The sequence below is a fragment of the Fukomys damarensis genome, unplaced genomic scaffold (genome assembly GCF_012274545.1).
Source record: "Fukomys damarensis isolate Sample0158 unplaced genomic scaffold, DMR_v1.0_HiC HiC_scaffold_11, whole genome shotgun sequence".
Lineage (NCBI taxonomy): Eukaryota > Metazoa > Chordata > Mammalia > Rodentia > Bathyergidae > Fukomys > Fukomys damarensis.
Window position 1 is genome coordinate 11,845,521 of NW_022900923.1, and position 21,605 is coordinate 11,867,125.

Consider the following 21,605-nt stretch of genomic DNA (forward strand, 5'->3'; position numbering starts at 1 on the left):
CTATAAACATGGGTGTGCATATATCACTGTGGTATGATTCTTTTAATTCTTTTGGAAAGATACCCAACAGAGGGATGGCTGGGTCAAATGGAACCTCTAATCCTAGTTCTTTGAGGTATCTCTATATTGACTTCCATAGTGGTTGCACCAGTCTGCACTCCCACCAACAATGGAGAAGTGTTTCTTTCTCCCTACAACCATGCCAACATTTGTTGTTGTGTGATTTCTTGATAGCAGCCATTCTTTGTGGGGTGAGGAGGGGAAATCTCAGTGTTGTTTTCATCTGCATCTCTTGAATGACCAGTGATGTGGAGCACTTTTTCGTATATTTACTTGCTGCTTTTATTTCTTTGTCTGAGAGATGTCTGTTCATTTCAGATGCCCATTTTAGAATTGGGTCTTTATATTTGGGGGGGCTGGGTGTTTTGAGTTCTTTATATATTTTAGAAAATAGTCCATTGTCTGAGGAGCAGCTGGTAAAAAGTTTTTCCCACACTGTAGCTTGTCTCTTAGTTCTGTTGATGGTTTCTTTTGCAGTGCAGAAGCTTTTTAATAAGATGAGATCCCAGTTGTTGATTCTTTCTGCTAGTTATTGTGCTACTGAGGATTTGTTCATAAGGTCTTTTCCTATGCCAATGTCTTCCAGAGTTCTGCCTAACTTATCTTCCAGCAAGTTTAGTATTTTTGTTTTAATATTTAGATCTTTAATCCACTTGGATTTTAATTTAGTGCATGGTGACAGATAAGGATCTAGTTTTAATGTTTTGCAGGTTGAGATTCAGTTTTTCCAACACCATTTATTAAAGAGGCTATCTTTCCTTCAGTGGGGACAGTCAGCTCCTTTGTCAAAGATGAGGTAGCTGAGTGCATCTGGAGTTGTTTTTGTGTCTTCCAATCTGTTCCACTGATCCTGAGGTCTGTTTCTTTGCCAGTACCATGCTGTTTTTTATCACAGTGGCTTTGTAATATAGTTTCAAATTGGGAATGGTTATACCCACTGCCATGTGGCTGTTGCCTAGGATGGCTTTTGCTATTCTAGGTTTCTTATGGTTCCAAATGAATTTTTGGATTCTTCTTTCTAGTTCTGTGAAGTAGTGTTGGAATTTCAATTGGCAGTGCATTGAATCTGTATAGCAATTTCAGTAGTATGGCCATTTTCACTATGTTGATTCTTCCTACCCAGGAGCAGGGGATGTCTTTCCATTTTCTTATATCCTCTTCGATCTCTTTTTTTTCAAAGTGCTATAGTTTTCAGTATAGAGGTCTTTTGCTTCTTTTGTTAGATTGATTCCTAGATACTTCATTTTTTGGGGTGCTATTTTGAAAGGAATTGTTTCCCTAATTTCTCTCTCAGTGAGTCTGTTATTTGTTTACAAGAAGGCTATTGATTTTTGTGTGTTCAGCTTGTATCCTGCTACTCTGCTAAGAGTCAATTAAGTCTAGAAGTCTTTTGGTGGAGTTTTTTGGGTCTTCAATGTAGAGTATCATATCATCAGCAAATAATGACAGTTTAACTTCTTCCTTTCCTATCTTTATTGTCTTAACTTGTTTCTCTTGTCTAATTGCTATGGCTAATGTTTCCAGAACTATATCGAAGAGGAGTGGTGGTAGCGGGCATCCTTGTCTTGTTCCTGATTTTAACGTTAAGGTTTTCAGTTTTTGGCTATTTAATATGATGTTGGCTGTTGGTTTTTCATAGATAGCCTTTATTAAGTTGAGGTATAGACCATCTATTCCAATTTTTTGCAGGGTTTTTATCCTGAATGGGTGTTGAATTTTGTCAAATGCTTTTTCTGCATCTATCGAGAGGATCATATGGTTTTTGTCCTTGACTTTGTTAATATAGTGTATTACATTTATTGATTTACGTATGTTGAAACATCCTTGCATCCCTGGAATAAATCCGACTTGGTCAGGATGTATGATCTTCTTGATGATCCTCTGTGTTCTATTTGCTAATATTTTATTAAGGATTTTTGCATCTATGTTCATTAAGGAGATTGGCCAGTAGTTCTCTTTTTTAGTTGCATCTTTCCCTGGTTTGGGAATCAAAGTGATACTTGCCTCCAGGAATGAATTTGGAATTTGCTTCTCTTTCAATTTCATTGAAAAGTTTGAAGAGTAATGGCAGTAGTTCTTCTCTAAATGTCTTGTAAAATACAGCAGTGAATCCATCAGGACCTGGGCTTTTCTTTGTTGGTAAGTTTTTAATTACATTTTCAATTTCACTGATTGTAATTGGGGTGTTTAAATTGTTTTTATCTTCTTCTTTTAACTTTGGTAATTCATAAGTATCTATAAATCTGTCCATTTCTTCTGTGTTTTCCATTTTGTTAGAGTACAGGTTCTCAAAGTAGGTATTAATTATCCTCTGGATTTCTGTTGGATCTGTTGTGACTTCACGTTTTTCATTTCTGATTGCATGGATCTGAGCCTTTTCTTTCCTTTTTTTGATAAGGTTTGCTAAGGGTTTATCAATTTTATTTATTCTTTCAAAAAACCCAACTCTTCAATTCATTAATTTTTTTGTATTGTTTTCTTCATTTCCATTGCATTGATTTCTGCTCTAATCTTTATAATTTTCTCTCTTGTTTGAGCTTTGGGTTTTTCTTGCTCTTGTTTTTCTAGGAGTCTAAGATTCATCATTAGGTTGTTTATTTGAACTTGCTCTATTTTCCTACTGTGGGCTTTCAGTGCTATGAATTTTCCACGTAGAACTGCTTTCATTGTGTCCCATAGATTCCTGTATGTTGTATTCGCATTTTCATTTATTTGTAAAAGCTATCTGATTTCTTGTTTAATTTCCTCTGTGATCCATTGACTGTTCACGAGAGTGTTGTTCAATTTCCATGTGTTTGTGAAGTTCCTACAGTTTCTTATGCTATTGATGTCCAGCTTTATTGCACTGTGATCTGATAATATACAGGGAATAACTTCAATTCTTTTGCATTTATTCAAACCTGTTCTGTGAGCTAGTATGTGGTCTATCTTGAAGAATGACCCATGTGCAGCTGAAAAGAATGTATATTCTGATTTTGTGGGATGGAACACTCTATAGACGTCTAATACGTCCATGCATTCAAAAGCTTGGTTTAGTTCAAGTATTTCATTGTTGATTTTTTGCCCAGATGATCTGTCTATTTGTGATAGTGGGGTATTTAGATCCCCTGCTACAATTGTATTAGTGCTTATTTGGTTTTTCATGTTACTTAATATTTGCTTTGTATAGTTGGGGGCATTTATATTTTGGTGCATATATGTTTATGATTGTCATCTCTTCCTCTTGAATTGTTCCCTTTACAAGACTGTAGTGGCCTACTTTGTCTCTCTTGATCAGTTTTGGTTTGAAATTTACTTTGTCTGCAAATAAGATTGCTACCCCTGCTTTTTTCTTGGCTCCTGTCTCGTGGAGAATTGTTTTCCACCCTTTCACTTTCAGTCTATGGGCTTCTTTTTGCCTTAGGTGTGTTTCTCGTACACAACATATTGTTGGATTTTGCTTCTTAATCCAGCCTGCCAGTCTATTTCTCTTGATTGGTGAATTGAGGCCATTGACATTGATGGTTATAACTGATATGTACTGATTTCTTATTGTCATGTTATTGTCTTTTTGTTGACTCTTTTTAATTTTTTGTCCTCTCCTTTTAGTTTCTTGCCTTGACTATTTGGTTTGCTCTGCTGGGCCTCATGGTGTTGTGATCTTCATTGTCTTTTTCTAGGATATTGGTTAAAATTTATTGTAGTGCTGGTTTGGTATTCATGAAGTTTCTCAGGTGTTCTTTGTCATGGAAGTATCTTTTTTAAAAAATTTTTATTGAGTTTATTGGTACAACCTAGGTATACAATACAATTACATTCATTATTGGGATCCTGTACTTTTACATGATAGGTCTTTTTTTTTTCTTTTTATTGAGTGTATTGGTACAATCTAGGTATACAATACAATTACATTCATCATTGGGATTCTGTACCTTTACATAATAGGTCTTGATTCTCATTTTTCCCCTTGTCCCTGCCCTCCCTTCACCCCCTCCTTTCCCCATTTACAAACACTTTATTTCCATTTTTTTATTTTCTCATATTTTTTTCCTCTCCCTTATTACCTTTCCCCCACCCTTCCCACTTTCCCTACACCTTTAGCCCTTTACTTCCTATTTTACATTATTAATTATCTCATTAGGATCTTGTGTACTATTATAGTTTTTCACACCAGAGAAACTATTCGGTATTTCAGTTAAAGAAATCTCTATAAGAACATTAAAAATAGGGAATCCTAAAATAAAACTAAAGAGGAAAGTAAAAGAGAAAAGGCAATGATGCAAAATTAAAATAATCCTTAATTCTGAAGATGAAAATGGTCATTATTTACAGAATACTTTATTAGTTTCTGTAATCAAACCCACATAGATACAACCTTACATATTTAATGCAGTGCATTACCCCTGTAGAAATGGAAAAAAAAATTAACATTTCTAGACCAATGTAGCTGTTAATTTCTGTACAATGCCAACTCAACACAGTAAATTGGGATAACTTTTCCCAAAGTTGATGAAAATGGTCATTATTTACAGAATACTTTATTAGTTTCTGTAATCAAACCCACATAGATACAACCTTACATATTTAATGCAGTGCATTACCCCTGTAGAAATGGAAAAAAAAATTAACATTTCTAGACCAATGTAGCTGTTAATTTCTGTACAATGCCAACTCAACACAGTAAATTGGGATAACTTTTCCCAAAGTTGACAGCACAGTTAAAATTTCCAAAAATATAAATTATATATATATTAATCATCATCTGGAGAGAGAACATTCTAGAGTAACATCATTAAAAATAGCTCTGATAAAGCACAGTCACTACTTCGTATCATAAAGCAGGTACAAGATATTTTACATTCACAGAGGTATGATACAGTACTGTCCTACATCTTGTCATGGAAGTATCTTATTTCCCCATCCATTTTGAAAGAGAGTTTTGCAGGATACATTAGTCTGGGTTGGAGGTTGTTTTCTTTTAGGACTTGAAATACCTCACTCCAGGCTCTCCTTGACCTGAGGGTTTGTGTTGAAAAGTCTGCTGTGATTCTGATGGGCTTTCCTTTGCATGTGATTTGTTTCTTTTCTCTTACTGCTTGTAGTATTTTGTTTCTGTTCAGTTTATGGAATCTTGATTATTATATGTCTAAGTGTAGATTTTTTTTGATCATGGCTAGTTGGAGTCCTATATGCCTCATTTATCTGAATGTCAAATTCTTCCCCTCTGTTTGGGAAGTTTTCTGTCATTAATTCTGTGAACAGCTTTTTTAAGTCATTTGCATTTTCTCCTGGTACTTCATGGATTCCTATCAGTCTTATGTTATTCTTCTTTGCATTATCTAGGAGTTGTTGGATCGACTTCTCATGATCCCTTACTGTTTTTAAGAGAAATCTCTTTTCACGGTCATTGGTTGCTATCCTGTCTTCTATATCTGAGATTCTATCTTCACAATCTTGTATTCTGTTGCGTACACTTTCAATAGAGTTTTTAATCTCCTGGATATCTGTTTGAATCTGTTTTATGGATTCCATTTCTTTCCTATGTTGGGTGTTCATTGTTTCCATTTCTTTCTTATTCTGGGCCTTCATGGCTTCTTTTATGGTCCTGAGCTCATCTATTTTTTTTGTCAGTTTCTGTTCTAGAGTCTTGAATCATGACTTTCATTTTGCTCATCATCTCTATGGTTATCTGGGAAATTCTTTCTGTTTTGAATTTTTCTAGAGCCTGATTGATCTGTTTTGATTCTTCTTGTGCTGTGAGTTCTGAGTGTCCTGGAAGTTCACTATCAGGCTTTTCATCCTCCTTTGCCCTACTGTTTGCCATTGGTGAACTGGTTAAGTTTTTTGTGTCTTGGTTAAGTGTTTTCTCATTTTTAGTTTTGCTGTTGGGTTGTCCTTGATTCAATCTCTGGGTTATTAAGTCTTCCTGATATCATTGCGCTTCAGCCCCCGACTCTCTAATGACTCATAGACATTCTCACTTTCACAATATCAGAGAAAGCAATCAAATCAATCCCCATCCCTTATACCAATCGATACAATCAGCAGCACAACAGGATCAATCACCTCCTGCAAATCAACCACTTGTGGTAGTCTTCAATCCATCACCCCCAATCATGCGAATTAAATTAAAATCAAGAAGCAGCCCAAGATACGTTTGCAGTGAATAAACTCTTCAACATGGTATATTTACTATTTGGGATGTGGGCCTAGACCTAATTAGGACCAGAAGAGTAAACAAGTAAAGGAACTGGAGAAGGTTTCAAGTGAAGCCAGAGGACACAGAATGACCACACAATCTTTAGGAAATGGTAAAACTCAAAAGGGATAGACAGAGTGCAAGTATAAGGACAAGAATATATCCCCTTAACAGCTATAGGGGCTCACTTTCCCTTGAAACTACCGACCTTTTAGTGAGGCTCAATGATGGAAAAAAAAAATAACATTAATAAAAAAGAAAAAATGATAAAAGAAGACATCTGAATTAGGGCAGGAGCAGGAACAGAAAAGGAGGTGAGGGCCAATATGTTAGAGCAAGAGAATGAGTTGGTGATACAGGACAGAAAAAAGAATTTACAGAGTGGAATGAGGAAAAGAAAGAAAAGGACAAAAAAAATGACTTTGAAGAAGGGCCTCTTTCAGACTATATTTCTGCTGTCATAATACACATCGTGTGCAGCCATGTGCATAACCAAATCCCCCTATCTCATCTAGTCACAGGCAGAATCCCGTGACGCAGACTGATCTCAGGCCACAAGGACCAATTTGAGCTCCCCGACCTCCTACAGGGTTGAACTCCAGACAGTTCTATCACAGGTTTCTCCTGCCCCTTCTTTACAGATATTCAAATTTGGGAGCTCAGAAAATCACCCTTTATAACCAGCTACGTCTCTGTGGAGTAGGTCCATGGACTGGCACATTCAGGGGATCTGAGAGCGGGGGTGGGGGGTGGGGGTGGATTTTGGCTTGGCAGCACCCACACAGCTACCCTCCTGGGGCTGGGGCAGTGATGTCGGTGCCCGCAACCTCAGTGACGTCTTACTCATTTCAATTTGGACAAAATGGAAACAGCCATGGTCAATGTTCATGGAAGGGAAGTTTTCTCAGTGGTTAGCGCCCGATCCTGACACCCGGCTGCTGGTGCACTTGCTGTGTGAGCTCAGGCAGGTCCCTTGTTGCAAACAGAGGTAATGTTAGAAGCTTGTCCATAGGACTGATGTGATGACCATGTGGGCCCATACCTAAACACAGGGCTGAACATGCTCATGGCTACATTTTCTTTTCTCTTTTTTCTCTCTTTTTTCTTCCTTTTCTTTTTTCTTTTTTGTACCAGGGATCAAACTTGGGACCTTGTGCTTGTGAGGCAGGCGGTGGAACCACTGAGCTAAATCCCCAGCCCTTTCCTTCTTTCTTTTTTTTGTGGTTGTTGTTGTTGTTGTTTTTTGAGTTTATTGGTACATTTTAGGTATACAGTACAGTTACATTCCAGAAAATCATTGACTACCAATCTTTTGAAGTGTTTCTCCTATTTTCTTCTAGCAGTTCATAGTTTTCAATCCTATACTTAGGTCTTTAGTCCACTTTTAATTTTTTGTTTTGTTTATTTACAAGATGAGAGAAGGGATCAAGTTTCAATTCTCTGCATGTGGATTTCCAGTTTTCCTAGCACCATTTGTTGCAGAGGCTGTCCTTTGTCCAATGTGTACTTTTTTATTTTGTTTTTGTTTGTGTGTTTGTGTGTGTGTGGTGGTGGTTGTGGTGGTGGTGGTGGGGTAATGAGGGCTTTCAGAATGAGCTATACCTGGTGCTTTTTATTATTTTATTTTATACTTTGAGAAAGAGTTCAAGTTGCTAAGTTGACAAGGCTGAGCTCAAACTTAGGATCCTCCAGCCTAGCTTCCTGGAGTGCTGGGGTTATAGTAGTGCACCACCATACCAGGCTTTTCCAATGTACAACCTTAAATGTTTTCACAAATAATTTTTTTGACTAGATATGTGTGGGTTTATTTCTAGAATCTCAATACCATGCTTTGTAGTTTGTCTTGAAGTCAGGTATTGTGATGCCATTGTCTTTGTTCTTTTTGTTCAAGATTACTTTGACTACTCAGACATCTTTGGTTTCCATATGAATTTTCAGATTGTTTTTCCAGTTCTATGAAGAACATCATTGGTATTTTGATGGGGATTGCATTGAATCTGTAGATAGCACTGGTGGTATGGACATTTTAACACTATTCTTCCAATCCACGAACACAAGAGGTCTTTCTATATTTTTGTATGTCATCTTCCTTCATCAGTGTTTTATAACACTAAGGAGCTCCTGCTGAGTGAGCAAGAAAATGGGGCCTGGGGCCTAGGGGTGTAGCTCAGTGGCAGACGGCTTGCCTAGCAGACACAGGTCCTGAGTTTGATCCTCAGCACAGAGGAAAAAGAGGGAAATCAGAAAGATGGTTATAGGGAGGAGGTGGCAGTCTTTGTCACAATGTGTAAAGCTTGTTGAATAGTAGATCAGTGCCTGGCACATAATAAATGCTTATAATGCCACTGTTATAAGCACAGTCCTATAGCCACAATACCAACACTAGGACCTTTCTACCTGAACAAATCTTCAATTTCACAGCGCACATGTCCATGCTGGGGGTACCAGGGGGCTCACAGCTCTAGGCTGCATGCTGTGGGGTATCCCAAGTGGACATGGGGGTGGCTTTAAAAGCGGGTCAGGGGTTTTGCTCAGTTTCTCCAGGTAAATCCCAAGGGAGTGAATGTTAAGGTGACTGATGCAAAGGCGGAGCCCTTCAGGCGCAGTTCTGCAGCTGGTCAGTGCCATTCATGGCCCCATCCCCACATTAAAAAATAAACAACACAACTTGACTGAAATGGAAAAGATCAGCTGTGGCTTCCTCCCCTCCGCAGGCTCTCAGAGGCGGAGGCTCATCCCAGCATTGTCCCTCGACACCTCCTCCCCTGTGAGGAAACCCACTGCTGGTACCGGGGTCCGCTGGGTGGACGGCCCCTTGCGCAGCACCCAGAGGGGCCTCGGGGAGCCTTTTGAGATTAAAGTCTATGAAATCGATGACGTGGAGCGCCTGCAGCGGCGACGTGGGGGCAGCAGCAAGGTGAGCCGCTCCTCCCCGCCTGGGTGGGGGCAGTTCCCCAGCAGGCCCTGCCCTGAGGAAGGGGGCCTGGCCCAGGGGGACATCTCTTCCCAGGCGTAGCTGGTTGGGTGGGCAGGTGGCTGGGGCTCCTGTCCTGGCACAGTGCTCACTGGAAAGAGACTTCGGAGAGCTCTGTTTCCGTTCCTGGAACACCTTAGGGCTATTTGTGACCCCATTTGGGGACCTTCTCTGGCTTCTTGTCATGAGATTTCTCCCCCAGTACAGACCATCACTAGCACACCGTGGAACCCTCTCTGCTTGAATGGAAGAATCACTCACCCTGGTCTCCCCTGCGGCTGGGTTGTCCGATCTGCAGAGGCAGAAACTGGGCCAGGAGGACCAGCTCCTTTTCCTGACTGTGCCCAAAAGCGTGCCCGTCTGGAGGAGTTGGGCTCTCCTTTCTTATCACCACCACCGTCTCCCTCTCCATCCCTGTGCAGGAGGTCGTGTGCTTCAACGCAAAGCTGAAGATTCTGGAACATCGGCAGCAGAGAATCGCCGAGGTTCGTGCCAAGTACGAGTGGCTGATGAAGGAGCTGGAGGCGACCAAACAGTACCTGATGCTGGACCCCAACAAATGGCTCCGTGAATGTAAGGCCGGGCCCAGGTGACACAGACCGGGGCTGACCTGGGTGACACTGAGCAGACTATCTGCATCTGAGGGCAGCACGTGGAGAGGGTGACACCCGGGAGCCGTGCTGCTTTCCCCAGGAGGCGGGTGGGCTGCTCAGGAAGGGGTGGCAGGTAGAGCTTATGCTAGATTAGTTCTGATAGATTTCAGTCCACAACCAGAAAATGAGATTCTCCCCACACTTCTCTGCACATGGCAAAAGATGACCCAGACACAAGACTGATTTCAAATGTCCCAGGCCACACAGTCACACCGCTCATCTGTCCTGGAATAGACGAGTATTTATAGAGCCAGCTGGAGGCGGCCTCACGGAGGACACAGGAAGCGAGAGGGGCAGTCCGGTGTTATTTCCACTTAATAGGAACCTCAGGGTGACAGTAACCATCTAGTAACTATTCAGGACAATTTTGCTGTCTCTGAGACCATCTGCTACCAAATAAAACTTAAATCTGGTTCCAGCTGTTAAACTCGTATGGGGACCAGAGCTGGAAGATTTAGTCTGTGCCACACATGAGTGTCATTAAAAGCCCTCTCCCTCCTGTCCCATGCAGCTCCTCCTACAGCCACCTCTGGCCCCTCTTATAATGCTCCTCCCTTGCATGTCACCCTTTCTTCGTGTCTACCCTCTGGGAAGAGCCCATAGGTGGAAGCTGGAGGCTTAGATTTGTGTTCCAAAGTAGCTGCTTAAAAGAAAGAACACTGGGTAAAATCTGGGTATAGTAGTGCATGCCTGTAATCCCAGCACTCTGGGAGGCTGAGGCAGGAGGATGGCAAGTTTGAACCCAAATCTGCAATTTAGTAAGAACCTGTCTGAAAATAAAAAATAAAAGGCTGCAGATGTAGATTAGTGTAAAGGCCCTGGGTTCAATTTTTTTTTAAATGGGTAAAATGACAGTAGGTGAGGAGGAAGAAAGTGTCAGAATCTGTCAGCCTCCCACTATTCCCAGCCACTTTCAACAACCTGTCTTCTAGCACTTCCTTTTCTGTGGGAAAGAGATAATAACATCTCCCTTACGTACCTCCGTGAGTTATTCTGACTGTAGTCCACCTGCAAGGCCACGTACTTGTGGTTATGCTCAGGCCTATGGAGCTCTTTCGGGCCCTGGTTTTCCCGTATACAGCACAAGCTTTGTGTCCTTAGGTAAGGGGCTTTAACCCTGCTGAATCTTGATTTCCTTAACACTAAGATGGAAAAAATAACTGCCTATTTCATGGGGTGGTTATAAGTAGCAAGGAATTACTACAGAATCGGTCAGGTGCTTATCATCCCGCTTGGCCCGTGGGGAGAGCCCAACACCTGGTGGTAATTATTACCATTACCCCTGCTCAACTAAGTAGGTGATCCCTACAGAGGCACTTCCTTGGGGCCCATTCCCGATCCATTGTCCAGTTCTCTGCTGGAGGTTTGGACAAAGTGTGAATTCTACCCCAAAGATTTCTGTACCCGTGCTGACGAACTGACAGGACCAGAACAAGGGACTTCAGCTAACATCTGCCCAAGGCATAAGCACAGAGCCTGTGCTTCCTTTCCCACCATCTGTGGACCCCTTTCCTTCTGCCATGAGCCCCTGGACACTTCAAGATCCCAGGGCATCCTGTCAGGCAGCCCCTTCATTTTTACCATTTTCATTAAAATTCAATTTTTCAAGAGCTCTTAATGCCCAAAGGGGGGCCAGAGAATTATCTTCATCTTTCAAAGTCACTGTACTTCTCTGGGATGGGAACATACTTAGGCATCAGGACGCATGTGTTTTAGATGTTCTCAGGAAACAGTTGCCTTCTTGCCTTTGTACACGTCAAGAAACAGTGCTGTTTGATGCTGAGAAAGAGAATGTACAGAAAGCTACATGAAAGGGGAACTACAGATTGTTTAAGATGAATTGAAAACAAGAATGGATTAAAAAAAATAACCCAGGAAGCTGCACACTGACTACTCCCTATGGGAAACAGGCAGGGTATTGGCACAGGAACTGGTGTGCTGGGATCCATTTTTATTTTTGTTTTAACTCTGCTGCCCCTTTTGAGCCAGTCCAGTGATCCTGCCTGCTGTGACTAGGGCATGGTAGGGTTTGTTTTTTAATTATTACACCAGTATTTGGAGAGCCCTGGCCTCCTTTGGCTCTGCTCCTTATTAACAGTGCAGCCTTGGAGCAGGATCCTTGCTGTCTCGAGCGCGTCCATGAGGAAGCCCTCTCCACCAGGCTCGGGAGCTTCTGTAGCGTGTCACAGTTTTCAAGCCAGGTTCCTGTTCCTAAGCTCTGTTTGCATCTGACGGTAACTCAAGGTGGATAGGATAGAAGGATAGGAACTTTCATAGTCACTTGTAGGAAATGGTGCTGCCAGAGACTGAGGTCATGGAGCTACGGGAGTCACATGCCAGTCTCCTGCCTTGGACCCCAAGGCCATCCTTGCTCCCCTTGACTGATGTCCATGCTGCCCTTCTCATGTAGGACCAGTGACTGCCAGTCCAGCCACCCTGCGACCAAGCAGGGGACTGACTGAAAGGGCTGACCCTGGATCCCTGTTCTTCGGTGACTGGAGGATGCAGACTTCTCACCCCGCATAGGCCTCAGTGCCGGGCGAGGCATCCATTCAGCAGTCAGCTTTTTGTCCACAGGGAGGATTTTAATCCAGAGCTTGTTTATGGTCAGATTCCCTGAATGACTGGCGTATATGAGACCACACCAGGAAATGCCAAGCGACTGGGTCAGGATCCTTGCTCTGAGAGGCAGCTGCAGGTGGCGCGTGAGGAATGAGGAGAGGGAGGAACATCCTTTACCCACGGGGCAGGCTATACCTGTCACTCTGGTGAGACCCCAGAAAGGGCAGCTTGAAGACCTACTTCTTGGGCGAAGAAGGAGGATGCTGTGATGATCTTGCACAGATCCTGGGGTGGAGAAGGCTGGAGGTGGGGCCGGTAAGGATGTCCCCTCATTCCCCAGAACAGTCCCAACAAAACATTAAGGATCTAAGAACTGGTAACCGAGGTTCCCTTCCCCGTCCCACAGGCCGAGGATCAGGCGAGGAGGAGGGAACCCGAGGCCCTAAAGTGGACACAACCAGGCGGGGCTGGGAGAAGTAGGCATGGTCCTGACGCTCCTCCGCTCTCTTGCAGTTGACTTGGAGCAGGTTTTGGAGCTGGATTCCCTGGAGTACCTGGAGGCGCTGGAGTGTGTGACCGAGCGCCTGGAGAGCCGCGTCAACTTCTGCAAGGCGCATCTCATGATGATCACCTGCTTCGACATCACCTCCAGGCGCCGATAAGGAGAGGCGGGGCTCCGCCCGCTGGTCCCCTCCCGGGACCTCAGAGAGAGGGCGCCCTGGCCCGGGCCTCCTATGCTGGCGGCACCCAGAGACGATAGGATGAGGATGAAGGTCGGTGGCAAGTCTGGAGTGAGGGGTGAGCGGAAGGCGGTTTTTCCTTTGTGTTCGGTAGGGAAGGTGCAAACACCAAACGCGTGGAAGGAGAAAGTGACAGGAAAGCCAAGGGATGTGGAAGCCCCGTGAGACTGAAGCAGCACTTTGAGGAACTTGGAAGAACTCATTTGTACATAAGAACTGCGAGCGGAGACCTCACTCTTGTCTTGCTTTGGTGAGAAGGGGGAGGGTGGGTGCAGCATGGCTGCCGATGGCAAAACAAAACGATAACGACGAGATGACCCTGAATGACAGATTAAGTGCCTTGCAAATCTTTATGATTATCCAAACGTTTATGTTCATACTTTGTGTACAGATGGTGCTAGTCGAGATGGAAATAGCAAAACCAACGAAAAAGAAAATCCAACACATTTTTGCAGTGCTAAGTGTTTTATCCTGTCGCTCACTTGCTGTTTCTAAGCAAGTTGTGTTTGTAGAGATATTTCCTAATCAGTATTGCGTATGAATAAATGTCACTTGTCTTTTATGGTTATTCTGGTAAGGCCACTCAAACAGAACCCAGAGACTTCGTCTGCACCAGCCAGCGTGTTTCCAAAGAAGGTTTAGAACAGCGGGGGAAGCTGGGCGCCACCTCCGAAGGCAGCAGGACAGCGAGCAGCCTGGACACCCACGGTGGAGCAGGTGCCCCTGAGCTTTAGTGGCCGGAGAGGAGCCAGTTTGCATCCTTAAGGGGAAGGTTGTCCTTTGTCAGCTGGGTGCCCCTTCTCCTCAGAAGTGGGCTGTTTATTCTCATTTCCCCTCCCATCCAGGGTCTGACGATTCTCAAAACGTGTTTTTGTTCCTTTCTTTTCAAAGACTCTGAATGGAAAGCTTGAGCCAACTCAGCACAGCCATATTTCTTTGTTTTCAAGTTCTAGTGGGGGTGGGGGCTCTTCGTTTAGAGACCTTCTTGGCTTGGACCTGCTCAGAGGCTCTGATGGCATTGGTTTAGAACGAGGAGGGGGCCTGGGACTGCACAGCTTTTCTGTTATCCAGAGTCCTGCCTGAAAGCAAGATCACTTTTCCCTGGGCCAAAGCCTATGTGCTACCCAGGGACAAAGCTGGTTCCTGTAGCTGTGGCTCTCGAAGGCGGAGAGGCTTCCTCCCTAGTCCCGATGGGTAGAGCAGCAGCACATGAATCCTGATGTCCAGGTCTTGGCTCCTCATTCTCCAGTTACAGCAGCTGCCTCAGGAGTGTTCTGTCCTGTTACGGATAGAAACTCGAGGCCAGAGTGGTCACCCGCATCCCCTGGTAACAGCGACTGCAGCAGAGCATTGTGGGGAAGACCAGGAGTGCTCCTGTCCTTGGGACAGGGACCTCAGAGCCTGTGCAGCCTTCCGGTGAGTGACACAGTGTTCCAGGAGCGCGCACAGAGCACCGCTCACCTCTGCCCTCAGACACGCACACCTCCCAACCCCGTGCCAGGCTAGGCCTCCCCGCCACCAGCGCTCCCCTCACCTGCTCCCCAGGAAGAAGAATCTTTGCACGTCTCCACTGTACCTCTCGACACACGGAGCCCAGCACAGCTGACCAAACAGCCGGTGGGGCTTAGCTAGACTCGGTTGGTGGGAACGCAAGGCTTGTGAGTGTCGCGGGACTGGTCCTGCCGGCTTGCTTTGGAAGTCAGCCCCGTGGATCAGAATTTGACTGTGCTCAGTCTAAAAAGGCCTGCTTCTACACAAAGGTGGCCATGTAAGAGATGCTCACATTGCTCTCAAGTGAACTAAAATGTGCTCAAAGGCTACTCTGGAATGGATCTTGTCTCCCTCTCCGCATACCACAAGCTTAACCAGTATGTTGCCTTGGACAACTCCCCTCAACCCCAAGGAACAGTTCTGGAATTCTGTGCCCGCCTCTGGCCTCACAGTATGTGCATGCACGTGTTTGCTTAAAAGCAGTATGCTTGGAAGCTTCTGGACCCAAGGAAATGCCAACCCTTCAAGGCTGAGTTTACCATCTGGCCTTGGACTGTGCTGCTTTATGAAAAGCCTTATTTGGGGAAATGTTCAAGATGAGTATGCCTTGGCTTTTGTTGGAAACAAATTCACTTGATTAGTACATGATCTGTGAGCTTGGCCTTTGCCCCTGCCACCTTCTCCCTCAGCCCTGAGGCTATCAAGCAGCAGCGGCTTCCTTAACGGGCCACTGGAGTGTGACCAAGTGGAAACATCTACAGAGATTGGAGACCTCAGACAGTGAAAGCTCTCCTGGGGTAGTGGCCAGTCCCTGCTTTCCACGTACCTCTGCTTGAACACATTTGTGGCAACTTTATGATACAACAACAAAAGATTAAATGACATGAAGAATTGCCTTACCAAGTCAGATTGGCTTCCCAAGAGGCCAATCATGGAAGATCCACAGAGTACTGCAAGCCTTGGTGTACAGTTGTAAGTGGGTGTTGTCCTGATTTCCCTTTTCTTTCTTTTTTTTTTTTTTTGAACCTAAGTTATCTGCAAACATCTTAATTTGCCAAATATTGATAAACCATGTGAAGAAACCAAGCATTTTATGACATCATGTACTTGTTCCTGGCACTGTTAAGGGACTATATAAACGATGGTCTTGAAACACAAAGATGTGGGTGCAGCCAGCTATTCTGAAGCTGTCCTAGGAAGTGGAGAATGCCTCACCATGTCCAGATGTGCGATGGCTGCAGGTCTCCTGTTGGTTTTGGTGACAGATAAGCCACAAAGGCAAAGGGAACATCTAAGAACTCATTTCTATCCCATTATCCACAAATGAAAGGACCGTAAAGATATTTCTTTGAAATTAGCATTCAGATGAGTGGGTCTTACTTAATTCCTTGTCTGAAACCTGCCCCCAGCCCCTGCCCCTGCTCCAGCTAGTCAGTCTGAGGCAGAAGCGTTAGCAGCACAGCAAAACTAAGATCCAAGACAGGGAAATGAGACAGTGTTTCCCCAGGAGTAAATTCATACTGCATTTCATAATGGCGTCTCGTGCTGCGAGGGGACGACAGTTTGCTTTATTCCAGGCTTTCAATCCTCACCCGAGAGCTGGAACCTTTGATCTTGTCCTTGAATTTCCCTGGACATCACAGGGTCGCGCTCTCTCACTTTCATCTTTTCCAGACTGGAAATCAGCGACCCTGCCTGTTGTTTTATCTCTAATTGCTCTTCTGAACGTAGGGAACATGAGATGCAAATGCAAAGGTGGGTTCCGTGGTGACAGAGGTAGGACTCAAACAAGGACCCCAAGCAGGAAAGTGTCCTCAACAGGAGAAAAAAATCATACAGCCCAGTGTGGGGAATTTGGTGGCAGGAATTTGGCTCAGTGTCGTAAATGCGCCTGCAGTTTGAAGTCTGCTGTGCAGGAAGGTGGTGGGGACTTGAAGGCAGCCACATCTGCTCTCCAGAGTGTTTCCAAAAGTCCTGTGCTCCCTGCATGGATTTCCGCTCAAGTGTTACAAAAGGAATGCCCGTGTGCCCACATGGGTGTGTGTCTCATGTTCTTATCAAACAGCCACATTGTGGGGCTTCCAATTGTAATGCACACATCACTCTGTTCAAAATCAGGGCCCTGAACTTGACTCAGGATAGAAGGCCAGGACTGCAGAAGCCCACAGTTCATGGCGCGTACGCTGTTGCTGGTGTTGTGGGCTAGTGTTGATTTGTCATTGAGCCTTCCAAAATAATGACGCAGTGAATGTTTTCAGGTTCTTTATTCCATCAGGGATTCCTACAGATGAGTTCATTTCAAAATTGGAAACAGAAGATTCTGTGAATTTAGTTGTTCTTTCCTGTTCAAAAATTATCAGCCCATTGTAGGCATATGCAAAAACATATCCTCATTTTTGAAGGCAGTATTTCTAAACCCTGAAACCAGGCCAGGCCAAAACAGGATGGAGGTCCTGGGGTTACTGGTGGATCTTGATGGAGCCGTCCACCGCCATTGTCCCCGGGGCCTCTCTGTTGCCATCCGCAGTGTAACCCAGCTTCCCATAGTGTGAGGGACACTGCTGTAGGCACTGTTCTCCATGCCAAATGAGACAAAGCTGGGCTCTTGGTTTCACTGATGCTGCCAGGAAATGAGTTTAAAATATTTTTTTGCCAGATAGTAGAAATACAGCGTTCCTTTAGATTATAGTATCTCCCCCACCCCCTGGAAGGTATCCCTCACCACATGTGGGTAAAAATTCATAAAGTATCACTTTGCAGTCTTCCTGACAAAATAGTATGCTTCTCAATTACAAACTGTTCATTATTTCCACAATAATGAAAGCAGCATTCCAACCCAGGGTAAGCTAGTAAAATGTAAGCTTCCAGCTCCAGAAAAAGTTGTTTGAACATTCCTAAGAGCTAATTTATTCATCCCTAAACAAACACACTCTGCTTTTGGGTGGCCTTACTCAGAACTGGATCTGAGGCTGTGTCAAGACTTCACTCATCTAATTAACAGTCTGCATGACAGCCAGTCCCAGTGTCCACATGTGTAGAAACCGGGGTGTAGACAGAAGTATAAGAGCCTCATCCCTTCATTTCCCACACTGTCCTGTTCAATTTACAAAGTTATCATTTATTTGCAAACTCTGGCGGTTGCTTTATTTATCACACTGCCAGTGGTGGCGAGCCTGCAGCACACTAACTGCAGTGGGCTATTTGTACCGTTGGAAACTCGGAAAGGTTCGCTGGCACTGTTTTCGAGTTTATTTATACTTCATGGTTGATGGTTGGAAATGTTCTCCATATGCTGTGTATTCAAGTGAGCTTCTTAGAGCTGTCTGTGTCCATGTTTTTTCTGTTTTTCTCACTCTATCAGAGTCTGTTAGCACAGAAATGGGCCAAGGGGAGGGGAGGATAAGTAAATCAGGAGAGCAGGGACTAGAGTCCAGTTCTCAAAGTACAGAGCTTAGTGCAAAATCTCAGCTGTTTCTATAGTAAGTAGCCAAAGGGGAAAAGATCTTTCCCTTTGAATTTGACTATATTGAGCTTGGAAATCAGCTTCCACAGGCCTGGGTGGGAGAGAATCCAGCTTCTCCCTACTGATTCAAACACTACATTCCCTCAAAAAGTGCTGCAGTATCACTGCGTCCCTACATTTCTGCAAGATCCTGACACCACTGAAGGGGGCCGGGCAGGTGGCTGGAGGTCCTTGCCTTGGGTGTATATCATAGCTGAGGTTTTTCTGGAGAAGCCCACGCACTTTAGTGAGTCTTACAGCCAGTAACACTGTAATACTTAGGGCATCTTGTCCCCTCAGCAGATCCACCAGGCATCGGGCTTGGGACCAGGAGATTCATCGGAGAGGTGGCTAAAACCAGGAGGAAAACCCTTGGGCTGGAAGTGAGGAGCCCAGGTGCTGGCCTGACTCTGGCTCCATCACTAGCTGTGAGACCCTGGACAGGTGGCTTCATTCTGCTGGGCCTCGGGCTCCCAGGGGAAGGTTGGGGCCATAAAGCTGCCTGCCTCTCTGGGGCAGTATCAAGAGATAAAAGATGGTGGGAGAGACGTGCTTCAAAGAAATGAAAGCCCTCTTTGGGAGGGGGGAGATCCATTGAGAGATGAAGAAACGAATGTCAACAGTCATCAACTGATCTGCCCAAATTCGTAGGGTAGTTTCACAGCAGAACTGGGACTCGAGTCCAGCATCCTGGGCTCTTCTCATTAGTAAGATGGCATTGCACCACGTGTGTGTACATATGTGGATGTGTGTGTACAGGTGTGTGACACGAAGAGCATGGGACGGAAAACCTGAGTTCTAATTCCAGTTTCTACAGTAGACCTATTAGGACCTGGGATAAATTACCAGATACTTTGAACTCGGTTTCCTAATCTGTAAAATGAGGACATTGCGCTAAAGGACCTCTCTGGTCCCTTCAAGCTCTCGCTCTATGGTTCCATGATTAGTAATGTATGTATGTATGTATATATAAATATGCTTATCTGTAGAAATGGGCCCATTTGAAAACTGGAGACAAAGCCTGCCCAAGTGCATTTATTATGTTGACAACAGTGAATTCAAAAACAAGTTCATAAAATCTTGTTTAAAAAAAAGTCAATGGTAGTATTGATATCATTGTTTTAAATTCACTGTTTAAATTCACTGTTCATTGTTTTAAATTCACTGGAAGATTGGTGCTGTTTTTAAAATTAAATTCTTAGCTCACAAGTGTTTGCTGTTAAAATTTTTTTAAAAAATAAAGTCCATTTGTCATGGTCAGAAATTCAACTATCCCGTTCTTGGGCAGACTCCAGCAGCCTGTCTGCAGGCTGGACTTTGTGTACGGGCCTTTACATAGCTATGTAAAAGTAAGCCGTTGGCTTGGTCATAATAAATATGAGCAGACTACCCAGGGAACAGTCTGGAAAAGAGAATTGTGTAGTTCTCACAACTGGTGACATGAATTCATTCAGCTGTGTCCCATTTCCCATGTGAAGACATTGTTTGCTGGCTACGATCTCTGACTTTTTGTGGCATATGAGGTGTAAAATGTTGTCAAAAAAAAAAAGAGAATCTGGTGTTTAAAAGAATCAAATTATGGTGGCATTAAATGTTCACTTTTATTCTAGCTGGAGCCATGAATTCCTCTGTATCCTGTTTGTCCTTCTGTACACAGGGGAAGTAATTCCAGGCCTAGGGAGGGGTCCTCTCATTCTATCGACACCTTGTCCCGAGTCCACCTCCAGGCGCACCAGGACGTACTGACCCTGAGGCCTTCTGGTCCCCCTGTGGCACTGGCCTCCAGAAAGGCCAGAAAGCACAGCCTAGAGTGGGTGGAGGCGGGGCTGAGCCCCTGCGATTGTCCAGTGCTTCCCAGAGTCCACGCTGGCTGGTGGCCACATATGAAAAACTCGCTGTCAGTATTTTGGTGGCTTTAAGATTCTCCCTCAGCCCAGTGTCTCTGAAGCTCACACAATCATTGCACATGGCTTGGGCATGGACTTGCGGGCTCTTTGGTACATGAGAGATTGTCTCAGCTGTATCGGGCACATTCCAGAAAGATCAGGCTGCGACAAACGCCTTATAGGGTAGCACCTGCCGGTCCCTTCCGTGGCAGACATTTCCCCTGAGCAGGGAAGCACCTTGCTAGATGCTGGCACCACATCCATCCAATCGCCCGAGTGCACCACAGTCCCAACGGACAGGGCTGGGTGGCCACTGGAAGCAGACACACTCTTGCTCCTTGGAAGGTGCCCTCTGGACTTGTCTCCTGTCCCACTGAGCTGGCCTGACGTGTGCACCTCCCAGGCTTCCTGCTGTTCTCCCCAAATCTCCAACAAGACCTTCACGGGCTCCCTTTGGGTCACCCGAGCTGAATCTAGCATTAATGAAGCCACAGGGCTTCCTGGAAACAATACCGTCAGCCAGAGATCGAGTAGATGTGCTACCTGCTGCATCATGGCCTTGGGAGAAGGAGAACACAGGACAGCATCCAGAACCGTTTCCTGTCCCTTCGTGTCTCTGTCTTCAGTTCTCCACAGTGCCAGTGGGGCTGTGATACCACCTTGTCCTTGGTCCACACCAGGGTCTGTGCCTTTGGAGGGGCTGGTGGGAGGGCATGTGTGGTCATCAGAAGGAGCTTCTTACTGGGCAACAACTCCAGGGCACACATACAATCTCAGACGTGTCACATACGATCTCAGGCACGTCCATCTCTCAAAGTATTACACTCTCAAGGCTGCCAAGTATTTCCTTCCTCTCATCCTTTTTGGTCCTGTTCTTTGGTCTCAAGGAGGATGTTAACCAATCTTTCTGTGACCATTCTGCCTACTCTGGTACCACAGTGCCCTCAGCCAGACACCCCAGGACTGGGAGGTCAAAATAAAAAGCAAAGGTGCCACTCGGGTCGGGCAGTAGCATCTCAGGCCGTTCCTGCGCCTGGTGGGGGCATCTGCCTCTGCACGGTGGAGTTGCTCCTGGAAGAACCTAATAAATGTGCAGAGTGCTAGGGATCTGTCAGTGGCATGGTGCCAAGAGTGTCACCTGTTCCATATCCAGGCTTCTAGAGCCAACCAACATTAGCTATGAATCAGTCAGTGCGGGACAAGAAGCCACAGAAAAGTCCAGGCAGGAGTCTGCCCAAATCTCAGCCTCCCTTGACGAAACAACCACTGCAATTATGAATCCCCTGCTGGGACAAACACCCCAATTCACAAGGAAGGAGGAGCATCGACTCCACCCAGGGCCGAGCCCACACATAGCTTGTGCTCCCAGCCACTGTCAAGCACGTGACTGCAGGAGAGGACAAGCACAGTGTCCTGCATTTGGATTCCTGCGGACATTCGTGAGGCCATCACCGAAGGAGCCTTTGGTGAACACGTGCTCTGTCCCAGACACATCTGCTCACTGCTGAATGAAACAAATCCTTTGCTCATGAGCCCTGCCTGGCTGCACACAGAAACCG

The 21,605-nt window shown here is 44.9% G+C and overlaps 1 protein-coding gene across 1 annotated transcript in view; it reads left to right on the forward strand.

Annotated features, from left to right (window-relative positions):
• Kif26b (kinesin family member 26B) overlaps window positions 1-19,869 on the forward strand; it is a 333,340-nt gene extending 313,471 nt beyond the window's left edge. Inside the window, exons 17-19 of the mRNA XM_033761959.1 lie at window positions 8,953-9,155; window positions 9,635-9,785; window positions 12,941-19,869. Coding sequence (XP_033617850.1) covers window positions 8,953-9,155; window positions 9,635-9,785; window positions 12,941-13,089 — 503 coding nt within the window. The 3' untranslated portion in view covers window positions 13,090-19,869. The remainder of the gene's footprint in view (window positions 1-8,952; window positions 9,156-9,634; window positions 9,786-12,940) is intronic.
• Window positions 19,870-21,605: the final 1,736 nt, after the last annotated feature.